General features: G+C 45.5%; 1 protein-coding gene across 1 annotated transcript in view; it reads right to left on the minus strand.

Annotated features, from left to right (window-relative positions):
- Nucleotides 1-401: 401 nt before the first annotated feature.
- LOC109376647 (inhibitor of carbonic anhydrase-like) overlaps nucleotides 402-24,510 on the minus strand; it is a gene marked incomplete at its 3' end in the record, with an annotated part of 32,045 nt that continues 7,936 nt past the window's right edge. Inside the window, exons 4-14 of the mRNA XM_019632712.1 lie at nucleotides 23,536-23,683; nucleotides 22,638-22,693; nucleotides 19,532-19,710; nucleotides 18,002-18,173; nucleotides 16,981-17,123; nucleotides 14,513-14,603; nucleotides 13,274-13,330; nucleotides 8,172-8,327; nucleotides 4,267-4,414; nucleotides 1,262-1,326; nucleotides 402-586 (exon numbers count right to left, since the gene is read on the minus strand). Coding sequence (XP_019488257.1) covers nucleotides 402-586; nucleotides 1,262-1,326; nucleotides 4,267-4,414; nucleotides 8,172-8,327; nucleotides 13,274-13,330; nucleotides 14,513-14,603; nucleotides 16,981-17,123; nucleotides 18,002-18,173; nucleotides 19,532-19,710; nucleotides 22,638-22,693; nucleotides 23,536-23,683 — 1,400 coding nt within the window. The remainder of the gene's footprint in view (nucleotides 587-1,261; nucleotides 1,327-4,266; nucleotides 4,415-8,171; nucleotides 8,328-13,273; nucleotides 13,331-14,512; nucleotides 14,604-16,980; nucleotides 17,124-18,001; nucleotides 18,174-19,531; nucleotides 19,711-22,637; nucleotides 22,694-23,535; nucleotides 23,684-24,510) is intronic.

Consider the following 24,510-nt stretch of genomic DNA (forward strand, 5'->3'; position numbering starts at 1 on the left):
GCACCAAGCTACCTCCTTTATTTCTGTGATAAAACAAGCCCAAGAGGTTTCATGACACTGCTCAGAAATTCAAGTGAGTCTCAGGGAGACGCTTCAGATGCCTACGTGTCAGAGGCCTTTCCGGTCCGCTTTGATATCCTAGATGCCCCAGAGCAAGAAGTGAACATGGGTACCAGCCTTCTTCTTTTATCAGAGGCAAGGCTGCAAGAATCAAGTTCCGCTGCCCAGGGAGAAAGAGTGTGAGACTTGGCTGGGGTGTGCCTGTGCAGATCTGCAAGTGAACTGAGCATTCAGTTGTGTGTGTGTGTGTGTGTGTGTGTGTGTGTGTGTGTTGGGGGGGCAGGGGGGAGTGACGCGGAAGAGTGGGGGGAGGGGCGGTGGCATGGACTGAAGGCCCATACCTGTTGATTGAAGAGCATTCTGCGAACAAAATCTGCCTTATCTTCCCTTGAGACCACAGCATGACTTGGGGCTCTGCCTAGGTGGCAATTCTCAGCCTCAGTCACTGGCTTCCTGGTGCCATCGAGACACAGCAGCTGAAAGTCATCCTTCTTCAGATTCTTAGCCCAGTCTTCCGGGTTCTTTCCTGGGGAGAGAGAAGCCAGGACAGCTGATGGCTTTCATCAAGGCGCCCTCATTGGGTAGATGTGACCACCCACCAGTGTCTGGGAAAATCACTGAGATACAGAGCAGTAAAGCTTTTAAAATAAGAGAAGAGAGAGACATTCGTAAACTCATTAATTCGTAAACCTCTCTGGCTAGCACTATTTAAGTTCTGTTCAAGGCAAAGCTTTCTTAAACAGGCATGAAAAAGCACTAGCCAGAAAGGAAAAGATTGATAAACTGAACTATGTAAAAATTAAGAATGTCTGTTCAGCAAAAGACATCAAGAAAGTGAAAAGGCAAGCTTTTTTCAGACATGGACAAGATATTTTCAATACACATGGCTGTCAAAAATTTGTATCCCAAATAAATCAAGAATGCCAATAAAGCAAGGGAGCCAGACGTGTGCAGGCAGACTACAATCGTCTGCATGTCTGTCAGCTGGGTTTAAGGCCAATGTGATAACCGACCCTTGTCAAGTCTGACCAGGCATGAAGAATTTTCTCATTCCCTAAGTAAAAAATGTTAGGATGAAAGTCATGGGAGTCTGATAGAGTTCATAAGCTCCCTTGGTTGCCTAGCTGGGGTGGTGGGGGGGTGATTTCCTGGGAGAGACTCAGATTTTTCCGATGGAGGAAAGGACAGCAGAGGGACGTACCATCAGTGTTCTGCAGGACCGTAGGGTGCTTCACGAAGGCCACATCTCCCTTCTCAACCAGACACCTGCATGGCAAGGGTCAGACCAGTGAGGAGCGTCAACAGGAGTGGGAGGGAGAGACACCGAGGGGGACTCACTGAGAGGCTCACACCTCCTCCACACAGGGCTGTTTCTCTCCCTTGCCCTATTTCTTTCCTTTAGCCCCCCTTCATACAATCCCAGTCCTGAATGAGCAGTATCATCTGCCTCAGATGTGTCTGCACCTAAGTAGTGAGGTAAACCAGAGACCTTCTTGATCATGAACTTGACTTGGGCATTCCTGTTTCCCTTTTTCTCCTCTAGACCTGTGGTTCTCAAGCTTTGAGCTGGGATCGGCAGCATTGGCACCAGCTAGGAACTTGTTAGAAACGCATATTCTTGGGTCCCACCTCAGACCCTACTGGATCAGAAACTTCCGGGGGTGGGGCCCAGTGATCTATGTTTTAACGCATCTTCCAGGAGATTTTGATTTGTGCTCTAGTATCAGAACCACTGCTCGAGACAGCCACCTCCCCACTCTACAGAGCAATGGCTTCAAAAATGTTTTCCTACTTCCCACAAACCTCTGTCTCCCCACATACCCCTCCCCAACACTCCCACACTCCCGTGTGTGCTCCTGCTTCTCAGAGAAAGCAGAGAAATCATTACTGGGCTTCCTTTCAGCATCCCTCTGCCAAATCCACCGCCTAAATTTCCAATGCTTTTCTCCTGTCCTCCAGGTACAAAGAAAGACGGAAGGTCTCCCTCCCCACAAGTGTCCAGGTGCCCTGCATCCCATCCCTGCCTGCACTCTCAGGCACTTTCTTCTATAGTTATCCTGTTTCTCTATATAAGTGGATCTTTTCCCTGTTCTCTAGGCCCTGTGTTGATGCCACACTGCCCTCAGCAATGGGCCTCTCTCTCCCAGTCATCCAAACACCTAAAAGGAATCATTGCACTTACTATCAGCACCCCTTCACGCCACCCTCACTGACCCTTGCAATTCAGCTTATGGGACTGACTCACTATTGAATCTGCTCCCACCAGGCTCACCAGATCCAGGGACCAGTTTGCCATCTTCATTTTATTTGATCTCTCAAGTTCATCCTTTCCCCAGTGATTTGGAATGTCATCTTGGTTATAGAGCAAATATCGTATGTTCGTGTATCTATCTTGGAAGTCTGTTCTCTTCCACTGATTAATTTGTCATTCTTGCACATAAGCCAGCCTGGTATTGATCACAGTATCGCAGTATTATATTGTATTGTAATGTGATTTTTATATCTAGGAAAATAAATGACCTTTGTATAATTTTATTTAAAAATTCTTGGCTCTTGTTTGGTCTACCAAGCTTTAATACTTTTTTGAGAACTGACTCCCCCCACCCCTATTCCCCTCAATCCCCCTGGTCACAGTGGAAGAAACTAACACTTTACAACACAACTTCACTGCACTGTGAGTTGTGTGAGCAGGAAGTTTCCCCTGAACGGGGCTGACAATCCCATTTCCTGGGAATTGAGACGTACATTATGGTCTGTGTTTGCTTCTTTATAACTGAGGAGCTATAACAAGGCTGGGGCTGATGGCCACAGACATTCCCTGCATGTAGACTGAGAAACAGAAAATCGCCCTGCAGGAAAAGAGAAACTGGGGCAGATGGGCAGAAAGGGAAAGAGAGACAAGGGAAGCAGGGTGGGTCCCTTTATACTAAAAACTCATTCATTGTTTATCTGGAATTCTAATTTAACTGGATATCCTGAATTTTAAATGGCAACCTTCACCTTAAAGTACCTTAACCAGCTCCTGAGGCTCAGGTCTCAGCCCCTATAAGGAGGAAGCTCCTAGAGCACCTGGTAAAATACTCGTATCCCCCTTGGCTTAAGATGGTTCACGTGGGATTCTTCACTAGCAACTGAAGGAGACCTTATACATTTTATTAAACAAGATAAGTAGATAAAATGTATAGTATTCTAGAGAGTGATAAGTGCTAAAGAAAACATAAAACAAAAAAGGGGGATATAAAGTATTGGCAAGTAAGTGTGTGTGTGTGTGTGGTGTGTCTGTGTGTGAAGTTATAGAGTGGCCAGCAAAGACTTCCGTGAGAAACCCTAAAGGAAATGAGGGAATTAGCCATGATGTTATGAGGGGGAAGAGCACTCCAGATGGGATAAGAGTAAGTGCAACGGTCCTGAGGCAGGAGTGTGCCTGATATCTTCAAGGATGACAGCTGGAATGCCAACATGGCTGGAGCGGAGAGAGCCAGGGGAAAAAGATACAACGGATGAGCTCACAAAGGGCCTTCCCAGATCACAAAGGGGCCTTGTATCAGAGAAGGACCCTGACCTTTACTCTGAGTGATATGGGAGATTACTGGAGGGCTTTAAGCAGAGAAGTGTGATGCTCTGTAGATAGAGACAACACACACCAAGGTTTTGACTTTTCTCCAAAAAGGAAAAATGGAGCTGCCCTTAACTGAAATGGGGAAAACTACAATGGCTACTCATTTGGGTGGGAGTGTGTGAAATTTCAGAAGCTCCATTTGGGACATTTAAATTTGAGACGGTGATTGGAAATCCAAGTGGGATACCCAATAGGCAATTGGATATACGAGTCTAGAGTTTCATCTGGAGTTTTGAAGAGACAGCTGAACAAGAACGTAAATTTTGATTTGAAGCTGGGGCTCTGAAAGAGTCCATGACTTGTCCACAATCACACAGAGAAAGGAGCAAAAGTAGGACCGGAGTTGCGACCCTGCACCTAGCATTCTGCCTTTCTCCAGGTGCCCTGAGCTAGCCGGGTCTGCAGGAGAGCGTTCCAGCAACAGGCTGGAATGGAGTCCTTGGAGCCACAGGAATTTGCAGTTCTGTTTCCAAATTCTGGCTCCTCCTAAATGCAGCACCCACACACTGGGATGATGAAAAAGGTGAAAAGGCAGGCAGTTCAAGGGGCTGGTGCCAAAGAGGAAGGTGGTGACAGACACTACTCGCCTGAGCGCCCCACTGGAGCCGTAGTACCGCTCGCGGCTCTGGGCAGCACACACATGGGCTGGGGTGCTGCCGCTGCTGCCGCTGCACAGAGCACACAGGCTGGACTCTGGATCAGAACCAGGGGCACAGCTCTGACTGAAGAATTCATCTGTGCAGGAGGAAACGGAAGGTCAACACTTCATGCCTGTGTGAGTGAGAAAACTGCAGATTTTGTCCCTGGAGTTGCCTGAATGATGTAAAGACACATTGGGTATTTGGTACCATATCATTCGAAATAAGAGTCTTACAGAATAAAAAAATAATAAAGAAAGAAAAGAAGAAAAGGTTATAGCTGAAGCCAAGTAAAGGGGGACTGACTGAAGTTGGGACAAGGGTCTGTGAGCTCACAAAAGTCCACTCCATCCCAGCACAGGAAGGGCAGACACAGATTTAATCCTGAAAGAGTGGAAAACATTGGAAGCCCTGGCTGGTTGAATCTGCTCCACATGTTTTCTGACCGCTGCTGCCCTGCCCTTCTTTAAAAAGCCTGCCATCGTGCCTCCAAGTTTAAGAAGGGGCCTGAGGGGCCCAGCCACCAAGCTCTGTGCTAGGCTCCAGGGCACCAAGGTGAGGACCCACCCTCCTGGAACCCAAGTCTGTGGGGTGACAGTCCTAACTCAAGTAACCACACAGTGAATTCGTTTCCCCCCTTGCTCTGGGGAAAAAGAATCTGGTTCCACAAGCTGCAGATAATGGAACCAGGTGCAGACCTGGGAGTCAAGAAGAGGCCTCAAGTCAAGGGATGAAGAATGAGTAGGAGTTACCCAAGTGAAGGGCAAAGAAAGCAACACCTGCAAAGGCCTAGGGCCAGGGCTGGAGGTGGAGGGGCAAACTGCAGGGAGTTTAATGCAAGTCACTGGGGCTGGACCACTCACAGCAAGAGTGAGTAGGGAGGGGCCAGGGGCCAGTGCGCAGGTGACCTTCTACACCTTTGCATAGATTTTGTTCTTTCTTTTTAGAGAAATAGGGAGCTTCTGAAGGGCTTTAGACAGTGCTGGAGCAAGGGTAGTAGGCAAGATACCATCACATCTGTACTTTGCAAAGAATGGTCTGGCAACAAGGTGGATGGAATCCAAGGCAGACGTGGAGTTCAAGCAGCTAGCTACTGTAGTAGTCAAGGGGAGATGAGGGCAGCTTGGTCTAGAGTGGCACAAAGGGGAGGGATATAGGTAGAGGGGGCGAGACTGACATCACTGGTGATGGATGGGTGTGTGGGGGATGGCAGCTCCCAAGTTTTCAGCTGGGGCAGCTGGATGGAGTGTGGGCTCCTTCACTGAGTTAGGCAGCTCAGGAGCAGGACCAGGCTCAGCAGAGACGATGCAATCCATTTGGACAGATTGAGCTCAGTGTGCTTTTGAGATACCTACATAGATAATGTCAAATAGGCAGTTCAATACACACAAGTCTGGAGGTCAAGAGAGATCTGTGCTAATGATAACATTTGATACTATCAACATACAGACATGATATTTATAATAGTGATAGCAGCAAACATTTATCTAGTGCTTGCTGTGTACCCGGCTTTGTACGTACCATATTTTTTTAGACGGTAATTGAGGCTATCGGCATGGATGTGAGTGCTTGGGGACTGAGTGTGAAGAGGGGGAAAAAGCTGCTTTAAGCAACTCAAACATTTATTAACCAGGTTGGGAAAGCGGGACTTTGTAGGGGTAGGAGAAAAACCAAGCCAGTGTGTTTTCACAAAAGCCAAGAAATAGTGTTTTAAGATGATTAGAAGAAAGAGAGGTCATGGAGGAAAAAAACTGGAGCACGTCCTTCCAATTAAGCAACACGTAGGTCTCGGTGGCCTTGACCAGCATTCTTCCTGAGGGATGATGCAGGAAACCAAAGGGCACAGAGTGGAGGGTGGGTGGGAGGTGACTGGTTCCGACCATGTTCTTAAGAAGCCTGACAGTTCAGGGGAGGAGACAGAAGGCAGGAGCTGGAGGAGAATGTCGGGAGAGTGAGGATTTCTAAAGATGGAAGACACTGGGTATGCTTACATGTTGAAAGAAATTGTTGGCGATACTAGAGGGAGACGTAGTACCTGAGGAATGAGGCTCTGAGGAGGGGAGCAGAGCGGGGCCCACACTGAGTGCAGGTAGAGGGACTGGCTGGGCTGTGGAGGGAGGCTGAGCAGATGCAGCCATCAGGAGGCCACAAGGCTAGCAGTGGGATGTTGAGGGGAAACCTGTCTCGTGGTTTCAGTTGTCTCTTGCAGGTGCAGACGAGATCATCTGCTGAGAAATAGTGGTACATAGGCGTAGGATGGAGGCATGTGGACAATTAGGACATTAGGATAATTACTGGGACGTGTGAGGGTGTGGAGCAGAGAAACAGTGGGGGTGCTCCGGAGTGCCAGAGGACCCCTAAGGACAGCAGCTGGAGCGTTTCCAATGGAATGAACTGCTCTGCCCTGTGATGTTCTCCAGCCTTATTCAGCTGCTCAGGTGCCAAGGGAGAACGGACCAGGTAATGGGATTCACACAGGGCTGGCATTTGTCAGGTGGCTGGGGAAAGCAGGGGAGCAGGTAGGTATTGGCAGGAGCGTTGCTGAAATGACTAATATGGGACTCTAAGAGAGATGAGAATGAAACTGAACAATAAAGCAGTCAAGGTTTTCAATTTTAAAAAACAGTTTATACAGAAAAATAACACACACACACACACACACACACACACACACACACACACACATACCACACACCACTCTTGCTTTGGAGTCCCAGGATTGTTCCCTGAGCCAGCTGCAAAACATAAAGAATAAGGTACACTTCTCCCAAAGCATCATATACAAACCACCAACGGATATATGAAAAGATGCTCAACTTCACTAGCTATTAGGGGACTTCAAATCAAAACCATAGTGAGATACAACCTCACACCTGTTAGAATGGCTATTATCAACAAGACAAGTAATAACGAGTGTTGGAGAGGTTGTAGAGAAAAAAAAACCTCTCATACACTGCTGGTGGGAATGTAAACTGGTACAATCACTGTGGAAAACAGTATGAAGGTTCCTCAAAAAAAATTAAGAATAGAATTACCATATGACCCAGCAATCCCTCTCCTAGGTATATGCCTCAAAAATCTGAAACCATTTATCTGTAAAGCTATATGTACCCCTATATTCATTGCAGCATTATTCGCAGTGGCCAAGACATGGAAACAAGAGTGTCCTTCGATACATGATTGGATAAAGAAGATGTGGCATATATATACAATGAAATGTTACTCAGCCATAAGAGGTGAAATACTGCCATTTGCGACAACATGGATGGATCTTGAGATTATTGTGCTAAACAAAATAAGTCAGACCGAAAAAAGTGAAAACCACGATTTCACTCATATGTGGGATCTAAAACTGAAAGCAACAAATAAATAAGACAAACAAGCAAAAACTCGTAGACAGAGACAGCAGTTTAGTGGTTACCGGAGGGTAAGCGGGAGGAGAAGGTCGAAGAGGTTAAAGGGACTCAAATATATGGTGATGGAAGGAGAATTGGCTTTGGGTGGTGAACACACAATGCAATATATAGATGATATATTATAGAATTGTACACTTGAAACCGATATAATTTTACTAACCACTGTCACCCCAATACATTTAATTAAAAAAAAAAAAGAATAAGGTATTTTTCAGAGATCTGCCCTTTGGGCCAAGACACTCGCCTCGGAAACAAGGAGGTGAGGAGAAAGGGAGGATGTGCTCAAGGAGATGTGACACTCGCCCACAATGTGTGGGCACCCCTTGGCTCCACCACACTCTAATGCCATTCCTTGCCATTCACTGAACTGAATTCCTCCCCTACACAGGCACAGACCCAAGGAGGGGGTTGCCAGACCACCTCCCGGAACACACTTACCAAGTTTACAGGACCCAGTTTGGTTGAATATTAGACCCATGGGGATGTGCCAGCCTGCAGAAGTGCCAACGGAGGTATGGCAGGACTTCTTGCCTCGCAGAGAATTCCAGGTGAGATCGGCATCTGATTTCTTCACCACTGCCACAACGTAGTAACCTTGCAAAGGAGATCTCAAGATGCAATTTCAATAGCTCCAGGGCCCTCTAAAAATGTATTCTAGAGCTGCTGCAGCCAGTCCCTGCCGGCCACTTTCTCCAAAGAGGGGGGGAATAGCTTGAACCCCTCACCTCACTCTAGCAGAAGATCCTGAAAATAACTGTCATTATTAGGTACTGGGCCAAACAGACTGATACTACTGCTCCAGATATGTCTACATACATATATTCACAAATATTTACGCACACACTTAATACTTTTGCAGTTGAATCCTGCTGTATATTCTTTTCTTAGTTACTTTCTTCTTTTTCCATGATATATTGTACACACTTTTGCTTCAGAAGAGATAGAAACAGCCCTCTCATTCTACATATTGGTTGACTCAAAGTTATGCCTCACTGCATGGAAGTACTGTATTTTAAATAATTTCCTACTGGTGGGCATTTATACTGTGACCCATTTTTCCCTATTACAAACCACGTATCTGTATAAATCTTTGTGCATATGAGTGTGTACCTCTTTAAAGATTTCTGTTCACTGGAAGTCCAAAAGAAAGAGCTTTAATGACTTCTTTTTTAAGGTTAAGTCTCTGATTTTCTAGGTTTACAATAATACTTTCTAATAGTGATAATTTAATCTCTTCCCTTTCCCAATATATATAAAAAATAACCTTTTTCTTATCTTACTGAATTCACTTCCAAAATAATGCCAAATATCTTTGGTGGAAGTGAACCTTCTCATTTTGTTCCTGATTCTAATGGGAATACCACTGATATTTCACGTCTTCCTATCCCAATGTTATGTAACTGAATTGTGCTTATTAAGTCCTAACCTGCAACGGTGAATTTATAATAAGATCAGAATCATAAATCTTCAGAATTAAAAGACAATGGGGTTCGCCACCACCACTCCTAATGCTCGTAACGCCGAACCCCCATCACCACCACCACACACACACCCTTTCTTACTGCCGTGGTTCAGATCTCAATATATTCAAGCTTGGAAACGTTGTGAGTCAGCATAGCAGATGGAGCACCTGCCTCACCAGTTACTTCCTAAATGACCTCAGACAAGTTAGTTAGCATCTAGGATCCTAAATTTCCCCTCAGTAAAAGAAGGACTACTTAGCGGGATCAGATGTACTAATATGAACACATCGTGTGTGAGGAATGGGAAGAGGAGGTTGCATCACTAGGTTCCCAGCCATGTTGCCAGCGGCAGAAACAGTACCAGAGCCCCGCTCTTGGTGAAGTGGATTCCCCTGAGGCCACCGCAAGCCCTTGCCCACCAGACTGTGCTTTATTACACCATCCCGGCAACCAAATACTGTTACAGTGCCTTCTTGAAATGCAACTCTTTCTGCACAAATGGCATTAATTATTACCATCCATTATGTGTGTTTGTGTGTGTGGCTTTGGGGTTAACCCCTCTCCGTCTCTGCTCAGATCTAACCTTCTCCATCACAGTCAGCCACCTTGAAGTCTATACTAAGCATCCTTGTTGACCTACATTTTGCATATCAATGCGGTTCCTAGAAATTCCAACCACTCTTGAAGCAGAGTTCTGTCTGACTTCACATACCCTATAATTCCACATGGCTGATGGAATGTCAGTCCTTAGGGTTGGGAGAAAGACACAGTTCAAAGAAGGCTGTTGGCAATAAAAGTAGAGAGGGAAGAGGGACAACATATCTTAGGGCTTGGATCCTGTTGCACGTGACCGGAAGCTGCTATAGGGTGAGCAGCTTTGCACTCCTGAGGCCTTTGTGGAGGTGGGTGATGTGGGGCTTCTGTGACCCTGTGCCCAGCAGGAAACAGGGGCTGCTTGTGCTGTGGTGCTCCAAACCTGCTCACCTCCCCCAGCTTGTCTAGCTCATAAGAAACTCTAAACCCATGCTCTCTGATTTCAAACTAAACTACAAGGCTGTAAAAATCAACAGTATGGGACTGGCACAAAAACAGACACATAAATCAATGAAACAGAAGAGAGCGCCCAGAAATAAACCCTCTATTACATGTTCAATTAATCTACAACAAAGGAGACAAGAATACACAATGGAGAAATGATTGTCTCGTCAACAAATGGTGCTGGGAAAACTGAACAGGTACATGCAAAAAAATGAAACCAGACCACTCTCTTATACTACATATAAACTCAAAATTGATTAAAGATGTAAATATAAGACCTGAAGCCATAAAACTCCTAGAAGAAAAACATAAGTAGTAAACTACTTGACATCAGTCTTAGTAATATCTTTTTAGATATGTCCCCTCGGCAAGGGAAACAAAGGCAAAAGTAAACAAATGAGACTTCATCAAACTAAAAAGTGTCTGCACAGCAAAGAAACCCATCAACAAAATGAAAAGGCATCCTACTGAATGGGTGAATATATTCACAAATGAATATACATTCTCTGATAGGGGTTGATATCCAAAATATATAAGAAACTCATACAACTCAATAAATAAAAAAACTAAACAATCCTAACAAAGAATGGGCAGAAGACATGAAGAGACATTTCTCCAAAGAAGATATACAGACGGCCAACAGATACATGAAAAGATGCTCAACATCACTAATCACCAGAGAAATGCAAATCAAAACCACATGAGATATCGCCTCACACCTGTCAGAATGGCTATTATCAGAAAGACAACTAAGTGTTGGTGAACATGTGGAGAAAAGGGGACCCTCGTACACTGTTGGTGGGATTGCAAATTGGTAAAGCCACTATGGAAAACAGTATGGAGGTTCAAAAAACTAAAACTAGAACTACCATATAACCCAGCAATTCCACTTCTGGGTATTTGTTAGAAAACAAAAACACTAATTTGAAAAGATATACACCCCTATGCTGATTGCAGCGTTATTTATGATAGCCAAGATATATATATATATATATATATATATATATATATCTTGTCACACATATAGTCACACAATGGAATATTGCTCAGCAATAAAAAAAGAATGTAATATCGCCATTTGCAACAACATGGATGGACCTAGAGGATATTGTGATAAGTGAAATAAGTCAGAGGAAGATAAATACTGCATGATTTCACTTATATGTGGAATAAAAAAAATAAAAACAAGCAAATAAGCAAAACAAAACAAAAACAGACTCATAAACAAAGAACAAACTGATGGTTGCCAGAAGCGTGTGGAGTGGAATGGAGTGGAGCAATGCATGAAAAAGGTGAAGGGGAATATAGTCAATAACAGTACAATAACTTTGCATGGTGATAGATGGTTACTAGATTTAGTGTGGTGAGCACCTTGCAAGTTATATAAATATCGAATCAGTATGTTGTACAACTGAAACTAATATAATAATGTATGCAAACTATACTTTAATAAAAAAATTTAAATTCAAAAAATAAAAAAAAGAAACTTCAAACCCAAATGAGCACGTATTTTCCTCTCAAGATCCTCCATCAGAGTTGCTTTCAAACCTTAATGTGCATTAGTCAGAGAAAGACAAATACCATACGATCTCACTTATACGTGGATTCTAAAAAACTGAATAAATGAGCAATGTAAACAGAGATAGTCTCAGAGACACAGAGGAAAAACTGAGGGTTGCTAGTTGGGAGGGGGTGGGGATGAGGGAGAAGGGGAAGGGATGAGACAAAGCAAATTGGTAACTACAATATGGCCTCAGGGATAGAAAAGACAGTCTGGGGAATATAATCAATAAAGTTGTAAATATTTTTTAGGGGGCCAGATGGACTTATGTCTTGTTAGAAAGACCACTTCATAGTCGGTGTAGAGGCCTGACCACCGCATTGTATTTCTGAAGCTGATGTTGAATAATATTGTATGTCAACTATAATTATATATACATATAGTCACAGGACATGGAGTAGAGAGTGGGAATGAAATCAATGGAATTGTAATAGATAAGCATGATATCGGGGATGGGAGGGCAGTGGATGGGGGAGGAGGGTTGTTTCTGTGTGAAGGGTGAAAAAGATAACTATTGCATTGTTCTGTACACCTGAAACTAACAATAAAAAAAAATAAAAACAAAAACAAAAACAAACAAAAAAAAAACCTTAATGTGCATCAGAACCAGCTGTAGGGAACCACCTCTGTGTTAAAACACAGAGCAGTGGCCCCATCCCTGGAGTCTGACTCAGTAGATCTGGGGTGGGGCCCAGGAACTTTCATTTCCAACAAATTCCTAGGTGACGCTGATGCAGCTGGTCCAGGCACTACACCAGATAGAGAACCACTGCTCTAGCTACTGCCCAAGGTTAGGTCCTTCAGGGACAGATACAGACCCTGTCTGCCTGCCTGTGTGGAGACACAGATGGGAGAACTTGTCACCTGGTCTCGTATTCTAAAGATGAGGTCGATTCCCCTGACATTGAACTCCAGCTGGCTAAAAGCTAAAGGGTTGATTTCATTCTCCTCCTCATCTTCATTAGCAGCCTGGCCCCAGAAACGTCAGGAAGAGGCTCTTGTCCCAGGCTCTGACCTTCGTGCACAAACAGGCAAGCAGCATGCAACAAGGAGCAGTGTGTTTAGTCAAGAAGAGTACGGGGTTTCCAGCCACTCCGCCTCTTCTCAAGCCCAGGTGCAGCCACTTCCTGGCTATGTGGCCCTGCTCAAGTCATAGTCCCTGAGCCTCAGTTTTCCCATCTACATAACATGGGACAACGATGCCCACATTCTAGAGGACTGCTGGGAAGAGTAAACAGGAATAGGGCAAGCAGGAATGTAAAGTACCCTACAAATAACAATTATTACTAGTTTCATAACAGATTTGCTTCTTAACAGTTAACTGGTGTCTCCTCCTCCTCTTCCTCCTCCTCCTCTTCCTTCTTCCTCATTTTTTTTTACAATTCTAGTAACTTTTGTTTATTTTTAAGTCTCTCCTCACCCTTTCCCCAAGAATGGGCCTTTACCTTTGAGCCCCAGGATTACTGAGTCTGACTCACCTTCCACGGGTGTATTAACACACTTAGACCCAAGCTGCTCATTGCCATCTCCAGACACTAAAAAGAAAAAAAGAAAAACAATTGCAGTGCATGCCATTAAATTCTTACATTACTCAATTGAAAGTGATGAGCTTCTCAATCACAACAGTTGAGAATAAATGAGGAGAAACACCAACTAAGCAGCTTATCATAAATCATCAACAAGCTAAGATCCTGCAGTCCGTTTTATCTCCTTTCTCCTCATCTTTGCCATTTGAACATCAGATTCCATCCCAGAATCTCCCCAATACTCAGACAGATGCAGAGAAAGAAAATGAGATGCCCTTTGAAGGGGGACAGAGACCACTGAAGGTCTTGACAAAGATCCTTTTACGTTTGCTGTGTGATTCAAGTCAACCCAACATTTTCCTGCCCTTCAGAGCTCTGGACTGTGGCAGGCAGTCATTGATATCCTTGCTATGTTGGAGGGAAAAGAATGAGTCCACGGGGTCAGAAAGACCTGGATGCAGTTTTTCTTCTGCCTTGGACAATCATTTAATTTCTCTAAGCCTTAGGTTTTACATCTGTAAAATGGACATTTTATTTGCTTCTCACAATTGTTATGTTTTTAAGGATAGTGTACGGGTTCTCACTCACTGCCTAACAGACGAGGTGTTGAACAAGTGATATTGGTGAAATCCTCTTTTCCCTGCTTTATTTTTTCATGTGAATGGATCCCCATGAAAGGGACCTAATGGCCCCACCCCTCAGCCTTCCAGTGCAGCTGGTGTGAGTTAAATTTAGATTAGTAAATTTGGCAAAAGGATCTAGGCACATGTGTGGCTCAGCCCCTTCTTTCTTTATTGAAGATAGTGGAGGGACGCTGGTTTAGAGCATCTCACCTATGTTTTGGTTTTTCTCTGCCCTCAGCAGTGGGGTAAGCCCGTAGACCTGTTCTCCTGAATTAGTGGGCAACTCTAACTCAAGGGCACTTTGGCAAGCCCTGCGGCCAGCTCTACACCATGTCCTCCCATATCACCGTTTCAGTAATAAAGGTGTTATTTTGATCTCTTTCTGCCTAACCCCTGTGTCAATTTCTTAATTGGTTCTGACACTGGGGAAGACAGGTGTTATCTACTAGCTTCCTACCCTCCAACAATAGTTGTTATTATCTCAACAATGAACTAAATTATTTCTTCATCTTTTTAAGTCCACAGCCCAGACGGAATAAAACAGAGAGAGACATTCCCCTCCACTTACGGTAGTTCTCTGCCAGGACAGGCACCAGACCACACTTGCCCGCTGTGTAGATAAATCCTCCATCTAAGCTCATGGCATCAGCTTCTCCTTTCTGAAGTAAGAAATAAATCAATAGCACAGCAGTGAGGCTGTTAACCTGTCTCACTGACCCTCAGAGGTTTCCATCTCATTGGCTTCATGTCACATGTCCTTGTGATCAATCAAATCATGAATCACCCAAAGCTTCTGCCACATAAACATGGGTTTAGAAAACTGGACATACATTTGGCCTGTTGACCCAAGAGCAAGAACCCAACCCAGGCCATGGTTCCTGGCCATCTCTGTATCGTCTCATGAGACCCAAGCTGACTGCTGGACATGCCCTCACTATACTTATGTTATACCATGGCCAGACTCAAAGGCTGAATTAATCTGTTTCCATGGAACACGTTTTCTTCCATATGGCAGAATTCAATTCCGTTCCCGTAACCCCATTAGCATTATACTCAGAGCCCTGGCACAGCAAAGATTTTCAATAAATAATTTATCTACTTAAATAATTCATTACAGACATATCTTGAAGATCAATTGCAATTTGGTTCCAGACTACCACAATAAATCGAATATCGCAATAAAGTGAGTCACATGAATTTTTTGGTTTCCCACCGCACATAAAAGTTATGTTTACATTATGCTCTAGTCTAATAAGTGTGCAATAGCATTATGTCTGAAAGACAATGCACATACCTTAATTAAAAAACACTTTATTGCTAAAAAATGCTAACCCTCACATTAGCCTTCAGCGAGCCTTAATCTTTTTGCTGGTGGAGGGTCTTGCCTTCAATCTGTAAAAAACCCCAATATTGAAAAGCACAATAAAGCAAAGCACAATAAAACAAGGTATGCCTGTAATGATTAACTTATGATTTTAATCAATGAATTTTTCCAGCAGAGCAAAAAAGCATATACCTACAGTCATAGATAAAGTCATTGAGAAAAAAACACAGAGACACATACACAGTACTCGCTTCTGGCCTGTTAAGTGCCTTTCTGGAAATCTATTATTTAATACAGTAGTAACTATAGGAGGAAAAACTTGCCGAGCCCTTACTATATGCCAGGGCCTTTTCTCAACACTTTACAGTGATGGCCTCATGTAATCCTCACAAAATTCAACAAGGTACATACTATAATTTTTGTTCTTTTATACATTAGGAAACTGAAGCAGAGAGGATTAAATAATTTGTCCAATAAATGGTCACTAAGACTTAAACTTAGGTAGCTTAATTCCTTAGCTTCTGCTCATAACCACTGCACCACACAGCCTCCAAGCTCTGACTACTTCAAAGGACACATCCCTAAATACATTCTACACACATTGTTTTCATCCATTAAATGGGTGAAAAATCTACCTCATAGGCTTAGCATGAGGGTTAAATGAGTTAAGAGGTCATAAACACGCTTGACATATAGTAAGGAACTCCGGAAATACTAGCTGTAATTAATATTAACGACATACTAAGAACTATTGGCTGTTAAAGAACAAGATCTTCACTCCCACATTATCTATAATAGAAAGGGATTTGGAAATAATCCAAATGTAGACATTTAGAAATTGGTCAAACAAACTGAGGCAGAAATACTTGGTGGAATGTTATGCAGCCACTAAAAACATTTTAAATGAAGACTTCGTTACCTAAGAAGGTGCACCAACTGTGCTCAAGACTTTAAGCAACAAGAACAATAGCTAACATTGATTGACTGCTTACTCTATGCCAGGCAATGTTACGAGCACTCAAATTCATTTAATCCTTATAGTTGACAAATTTAGGAGACTATAAATTGCAAGATCTTAATCTTATGGGTTGGTCCCAAGGAGGTTTACCAACATTAGGATCTTCTTCCCTAGAAAGACTGTGTGTCTCCTAATTTTGTCAAATTTTCAGTCTTTTACTTATAAATGTATTTTTTTCTAATCACAAAAGTATTACCTGTTCATAGAGAAATGTAAAGTTAATAGCAACTTCATAACTCAATAATTACGTGGTGATGATCTCTGAGTTAGGAAGTTGTGACTGATGTTAATTCTTTTTCATTTCTCTTCCAGCATGTAATATTTTTAGAAAAATAAATTAAACTTTCAATAAAGGACTGACAAGGTTGATTTGCTTCCATGATCCGTAAAGGCACTGACCGCAGCCTGGCATTTCACCCCCACTTCCCGCAGGCTCTAGGCGGGACACCACTCAGAGCTCCCGGGTCAAAGGAGCTGAGCACCAAAGGAGGTTGCGACTTGGGCTGGCTCTTTGTTTCTGCCCAGGCCTGAGCTGCAGCCTGTGGGGTATCAGGTGTGTGTGTGTGTGGGGGGGTGCAGCACACAACACCTGCATGTCAGCCTTGAAGCTGATGGGAAGGTATCTGGGAAGGCTCAGCAGAAGCGCCACGTGTCTGGGTGTCCAAGCCCAGCTGTAGAGGCAGGGCCCTCTTACCGCAATGGCAGCAATGCAGTCCTCCACGGTCTCCTCCGAGGTACACCTTAAGGTACCACCGCTCACGGCACTCCAGTTGTCACACTTGGACCTCTCATCGGGGCCCACTGCACACCACTGCACCCTCTGGGGATCTTCCGCACCTAGGACGGGTGGAGAAAACAGCCAGGGGTCCAAAGGAAGCTCCAAGAAGGGTCTGGGGGGCTCGTGCCACTGGTTGCAGAGTGGCTGCCCCAGGGGGCCCTCACTGACAGCAGCAGTTTCATGCCGCCATCGATGCTCATTCCTGCCTATCACCTTCCGGGAGAAATGAGGAACTCGGTTCTGAGAAAGAGCAGCGAAGGCAGGGCAAATCCCCTCCCTCCTGACCGCACCTCCTCAGGCATCGCCTCCCTCGGGGAGGCCTCTCTGAGCATCACCCCAGCTCAGGGCCTTCTGGGGTTTTCTCTCACAGGACTAGGTTCTCCCATCCAGGGAATGTTCCCGGTTGGCAGTCATGTGTTCTGTTCTGGGTGGGCCCGCTTGCTCGCCCCACGCCCAATATCTTTGCTCACCACTGTATGCCCACACCCAACACAGTTGCTTTTGTAGATGCACAGTAACTATTGGTTGACTAAATGGAAGGGAAAAAGAGAGAAGGAAGGAAGAAATGAACTATAGGGATTGAGAGGAAGGCAAGAGCTGGATTAGAACCCTCTGGAATGGTAGTTGTGCCCCTGATGGTGGCAGAGGCCATGTTCCCATTTCAGTTTAGGATGGGCTATTTCCCCATAAAATAGACCTGTTGTTAAGTGGGGCAACTCTGGTTACTACAAAGAAGCCAGAGCCATCATCACTTCAAGTTGTCTGTAATCTCTAGGTAAATTAGGCTTTCTCCCTGCTCAGTAGAAAATCCCCTCATTAACCCAGGGCAGTTGGGCTCTGTAGGCCAGTGAAGGTTGAGTGCGGTGATGTTTGTAAGCACCAGGAAAGCCTCCATGACCCCTACACTGCCCTGCTGCCCTCCCAGGACCTTACATACCTCCTCTTAGATGCTGAGTGGCAGCAAAATCCTTGTATCCCAGGTATAGCTTGGCGTCCATCTTAGGTGGGACTCTTAAAAACCCATGGGCGGCATCGGTAAACAGCAGGTCCTTCCCATGAGGAGAGCCAAAGAGTTGGAATCCTGCTGGCTTGCCTTTTCCAAAATTTTCCTGTTAAAAGGAGAAAAGAAACAGTGAAGGAGGGAGGCTGACATAGAGGGGGCAAAGGGGAAATAAACCCCAAACCAGACAAGGAAAACCGAAAGGGAGAAGAACGAATTCCTGAGAGTGAAGACAGAGAGACCCAAGGCCCTCTGAAGTCCCTGTGGCTCATGAGGTTCTCAAGTCTCTCTCTAGGGAATGCTTTGCTCGGGTCCCAGCTTGTCTGCTGTGTGCAGACTCAGCGAAACTGCCAGGGGCTGCCCGCCCCCATCTGTATGAAGGGGTTTGGGGTTAGTGTGGTCAGGGCAGCTGCCCCTCTCCAATGCCGTGTCCCCACAGGGCAGTTACTGCCTCAGTTCTGGCCATCTGATTACCCTAAGTGGTCTTTGCCCTGGAGCAGCGGGTGCTCTAGCACCCTGCCATCGAGGTTGGAGGTCAGAAGTCTGGGCTCCTCTCCCATGCCAGACCTGCCACTGAAGGATTTCAAGCAGTCCCTTCTCCGTTCTGGACTCTAGAAAAACAAAGGGCCCTTTGCCTATGACTTCTGCTGACTGGCTGGCCCAAAGCTGTTCCTGACTGTAGCGGACAGCGGCACCTGCCCACACGCTCTTTCCAAGGTCTGTCTGCTTTTTGCTTTTGCAGAGGCTCTGCATGAAATGTCACCTGCTGTCTTTTCTAGCAACCCCCACACTTCCTTGGGATGCACACAGCTTATTCCTCAGGACTCAGTTATCTTCCCAGGCACATCCTGTAAATCAGTCCCTCTGTTCTCCACAAAGTACCGGTACATAATCCATGTCTCCAAAGTTATGCCACTCCATCTGGTGATAATTTGTAAGTGTCCAAATCTGTCTGTTTGCAACTCAAGGGCAGGTCTTTGTCTAGTTCATCTCTGAACCCCCAGTGCTGAGCAGAGAGCTGACAGGGATGGGACAGAGTGATGAATGAGGGGGACTGGCTAAGAGAGACTCAGGACAGAGAGAAGAATGCTCATGGAGGGGTGCCTGATGCTGAGGGAAGTCAGGAGAGTGGGATCACATGCCTGTAGGATAATAGGGGGACACTTCATGGAAGAGGGGCATCTGCACTGCTCCCTGAGGACCATCTTACAACTGAAAAGAACACTTTGGGGCAATGAGGAGCTCACGCAGAGTCTTGGGACCACAGGGTCAGTGACACCAGGTGAGGGTGTTATGGCATCCGCTGGTCTATACCACATACAGAATGAGTGGCTTTCAGTGAAGAGGATGATGTGTGGTGTGGTTCCTGCTGTGTCCTGAACCCAGAAAGACTTCCAGAGTGGCTATAAGAGAATTAAGGAAAATGCCCCAAATCTAAGCCGGAGAGGAGAATGGTGGATTTGGTACCTGGGCCTGGTTGAGAAGCTCCCAGATCAGGTCCTCCTTGCCACCCACAGTTCGGGCCACCACAGCATTGGAAGGAACGCTGGACAGGTGGCACTCCTCATATTTGTCCACAGGCTTCCGGGTGTTGTCGGTGCAGAGCAGCTCATACTGGTCCCTGTCAGCCTGTTGTGCCAGGTTCTCTGGGGGAGGAAAGCCCAGACAAACCTACTGCAGGTAGAGCTATCGCCTGTGGTCCCCTCTCATCATTGCATCACTAACTGTTTGACCTTGTTGAAATAGCTTTCTAGGCCCAACATGGAGCCACTCCTGTCCAGGATGCCACGTCAACAAACCGAAACTTAACTAACTTTTGTGTCCCTGTAAATGCTCTGCTTGACCCAAAATGCAGTGTCCCGCCAGCCCTCAAACACCAAGCCACCTCTGGGCTCTCGACTCCTTTCTTTGTTCCTTCTCACCCCAAACAAGGTTGACTCCGTGGCCCTGGCCAATCAGATGTTTTCTATTGGTCTCTTCCTTGTTCTTTATTCTTTGTCCTTCCTCCCCATTTTGCAGTTCTCCAAACGAAGAATGCCTTCTTCACGAAGTGTTAATAAAGTTTGTTTACATCACCTGAACTGTCTTCTTTAGTCATTCTTTTAACAACCTTCATAGGACTGAAATAGAACACGTTCTAAGTACATTTTCTACATATGAGGAGCCTGAGGCCTTGGGAGATGAAATCGTGGGTTCTCACTGCAGACAGGCTTGGTGTGGAGCCTTCCCACTGCCCCTCTTCCCTATGGCTCTGCTAACAGGAAAGGTGACAGCAAGTGTTCACTGAGCACTCACAGCACAACAAAGACTGTGCTGAATGAAGGCTCTTCCTGCTGTGTGTCATTTAATTCTCATTAATCCTGGGAGAGGCCAGTAATGTGACTATCCCATTGTAGACAGGAGTAAACACGCTCAGAGAGTTAAGGCTATTCGTCGAACTCTCAGCAAGTCTGAGGCTGATGCATCCATCGCCTTGCTAGCACAATCCAGGTCACCCATTTGCAACACTCCCCTGTGGGCAGAGCCTGCTGGGGAAGGTGCTGGAAGAGCTGAGGCGATAGATCATAGGGACCCAGTCGTGGCACCCTATAGGTACAAAGAAGGACCAGAAAACCTTGTAAGGCAAAAGAGCTCTTGGGTTTCCCTTGTCTAGCTACTAGAAGGTGTTCTTGGTTGAATTGTGTCCACCCCCCCCCCCATATTCATATTTTGAAGTCCTGCTCCCCGGTACCTCAGAATGTGACCTTATCTGAAAGTAGTCATTGCAGGTATAATTACTTAAGGTGAGGTCATACAGGAGTAGGGTGGGCACCTATTCCGGTATGACTGGTGTCCTTATAAACAGGAAATTTGGACACAGGCACACAATGCACACAGAAGGAATGCCATGTGAAAAGAAAGACAGAGATTAGGGTGATGTGACTACAAGCCAGGGGACGCCAAGGATTGCCAGCGAACTACCAGAAGCTGGGAGGAAGTCATGGAACAGATTCTCCCTCATAACCTGCAGACGGAATCAATTCTGACAATATCTTGATCTTGGAATTCTAGCCTCTACAACTACGATACAATGAACTTCTGCTGCTTAAGCCACCCAGTTTGTAGTGCTTTGTTGTGGCAGCCCTAGAAAACTCATATAGAAGATCTTTGAGGTTGATAAAATCTCATTGAAAGTGAAGTACAATTAGAGTTCTTGAGAATGGCTATAATTTTAATTGGCATATTGTACAGAAAATACATTTTAAATCTTTATATTAAAAGAAAAACATTAGAATGATTTAGTAACGTTAGAATTACATTAAAAGAATCAATATGATCTAATAGCTTCGGAAATAACTTTTCCACCTCAGTCACTTACGGGCCCCAGTGGTGGCAGCCCTTCACCACCAACACATTTCCACCCCTAAGGTCCAGTGGGTAAACTCTCATAAAATTCTACTTAAAAGGTAACATGGGAGCATATATAGTAGCGGATAAGTGACTTTCAGCAAAGATAAATCAGGACGGTCTGGGACAACCTGTTGTTTTCATGAAGTGAGGGCGTTTTCAAATCCTTCAGGGTGAGTGTTAAAAGATGCTGCCCACTGACATGACTGTGGTAACTTGAGCAGCCGGAGGAAATAACGATGCAGTTATTTGGAACAGCTTGATCCTGGGTCATCCCACAGATGACCCACTAATTATAATTACTGATAATAAGACATGCATCAATTGCCAAAATGCTAACAAACCAGGCCGATGTGTAGTAATGAGGGGACAGTGAATTGTGAATGGCTGAACAAGGGAACAAAGCACATAAAACTATTTCATGTTAAAGAAAGAACTGGGTTATGAAGAACTCAGGCCCACGTAAAAAGTAAGGAATTAAAATTTTCCTTGAGGTAGCAGATATTAACTTTAAAATGAACCTAGCAGAGTGAATATACATTTGGTTTTAAACGTCTTGAGTGATATAAGTATGTTCTGTGCCTGATAGAAATTTAATTAGTTATAAAACCCCAAATCTATAAACTCAATTCATCTGAAAAACTATTCTGTTTGGTTTTTTTGTTTGTTTGTTTGTTTCTGATAATTGCCCAAAACTCTGGAAAACTTTTTCTTAAAATATAGAAATAAAGGATAAATACATTTTTGTCCATGGTAATAATGCCTTTGCAACAGATTTAATTGTACATGTGCTAATAAGTTCTGAAGTCATTATGATAATTTGTGTGTTAGCTTAAGGTATTTGACGCATTTAGGAGCCATTTATAATAAAGCATTCAGTAGAATGTGATTAAATTTGAAAGTGCTATTTCAGTGACAAAGAGAATTTGACCATTAAAACTCACTTGGTTTCATTAATTGTTAAATAATGTTCAAATGTTCAGAAAATTTCTTTAGTAGACTTACAGACTGAACAAATTGAACACTGAACAATGTACAAATAACAGCAATGTTCTTTATACAGGAATTCTATTCCATTAAAGATCTTGTCATGACCCATCTCTAGATGTAGGGAAACTTTCAGGCAAAACCCAGTTCCCACGGCCAGGGTGCGGCCCACTTGATTCTTCCCCCATCCAGCACTTACCTAACACTGTCGTATGCCTCACGAAGCCCACGTCCCCCACACCATCTTGCAGACACCTGAGGAACAGGACAGCTGTAGTCAGGACTCTCTAAGACAGGGCCTTGCCGCTCCCCCATGCAACTCCTCTGAGGTTCTGTCCCTGTCACGAGCCCACAGGGTTTTGCCCACTGCTACCTGGGCTTCTGTCTCTCCTCACAGAGGTGATGGCCCTGTCTGTGGGGACTCTGAACATCCACAGCCAAACCCAGATCTGAAGCAGGCAGGAGCCATGTAAACCACATTCCAGGCAACGCTGGGGACGGACGAGGCGAAAGTAGGACCCTCACCTTTCTCTTCAAAGGAAGCGAAGGATTTTTCTTTTTTAAAATAAAGGTTTAAAGCCTTTTACATGGACAATAAAAACTATGGATAGCCTTGGATTCCTGGCCAGCTTAGCTCTGGTTTTGAGTACTCGTCATTTCTCTTACTGAGCATGAAGTATGGAGAGGTGTCTGCAGGGGGCTGAGAGGGAAGTGGAGGAGGCAGGCACATGTCCTTGACACAGAGAGATGCTCAGGAAAAAAGAAGCAAGCTGGAGGTCCTGGCCTTTAACCCAGCTCGGAGTCCAAGCCTGTGTCTGTGGATTCCAGAGTCCCAGAGGATGGTCTATCCCCCCACCCTCCAGAAGGGTCCAAGGGGGTGACATAGACAGACCCAAGGCTCTGGGGAGACCAGAGGGGCTCCCACACATAAGACTGCTCCTCAGGATGGTTAGGAGCAAGGGTGGGCCACAGGAGGGACTCAGGATCCTGGGTGTGAACTCTGATATTCTAGGTGGTCTGGGCAAGGCGTGGCTGCTTCCTGTGCTTTAGTTTTGCCATCTTTAGTGCGAGTGGGAACAGCGGCCAGTCTCACTCACTTGAAGGCACCGGAGGATCCAAAGTATGGTTCGTTGTTGGAGCAGGCACACTTGTCTGTCCCTTGCCCAGCACACAGTTGACACAGTTTGGGGAAGGCCGTCTGATCTGCACAGGGGACACAGCTGCCCGCGAAGAAATTGGCCACTGCTGCTCAACACAGAGACAGGGAACACAGGGTATGAGCCAGCCTGGCCAGAGGCAATGACAGCTCCCAGCCCAGGCTCAGGGGGCCTCAGAGAGGGACCGGAACAAACCCAGCTCGCCAGGCCCAGCTTGCCTGCACGTGTGTTCTCTCTTTAGGATCAAGGGATTCCAAAAAAGGACGCATGAATTCCTGTCCTCTCACTGCCCGCTCCAAGAACCAGGCCAGTGCCTGCCACCAACCAAGGCCTGTCGCAGGTCGCTGTCAGCTCCCCTCCCTGCCTTCCCAGACGGGAAAAGCTCAGAGAGAGTTCTCCCCTAGAAGCCACGCCTGGGAGAGGGGACACCCGCCTGGAGAGGGGCAGGCCAAGCTCATGGCCAGCCGGCGGCCACCAGAGAAAGCTCCAGCAGAAAGGGAACACATCAGCCAGACAGGAAAGCACCCCAGGGAGTGGGCAATGGGGCCCAGCAATCCTGGCCCTGCTGAGCCCTCTGTCAGGCCTGATGACCCTCCCCCATTCCTCAGGAGCCCCTGCTGGGGTGTTGGGAGCTGAGACAACAAAAGACAGCTGACACTTCCCAAGGGCTGCTGGTGCAGCAGACCTGACAAGTTTAAAGCTGGGTAACTCCCACCTCCACCCCAAGAGTCGTCACACATGATCACCTGATCATGTCTGAGTGACAGCAGTGTGGCCTGTGCAGGCACCTAAAGAAGGGACATCTGCCGGGGGCCGGACGAGTGGGGCAATGGTTAAGAACTGGCTTGGGACGCCAGAGGGCCCCGGTTCGGATCCCACATATGAGGGCCAGTGACACTGCCCTCCACAGCTAAG

The sequence above is a fragment of the Hipposideros armiger genome, unplaced genomic scaffold (genome assembly GCF_001890085.2).
Source record: "Hipposideros armiger isolate ML-2016 unplaced genomic scaffold, ASM189008v1 scaffold_1167, whole genome shotgun sequence".
Lineage (NCBI taxonomy): Eukaryota > Metazoa > Chordata > Mammalia > Chiroptera > Hipposideridae > Hipposideros > Hipposideros armiger.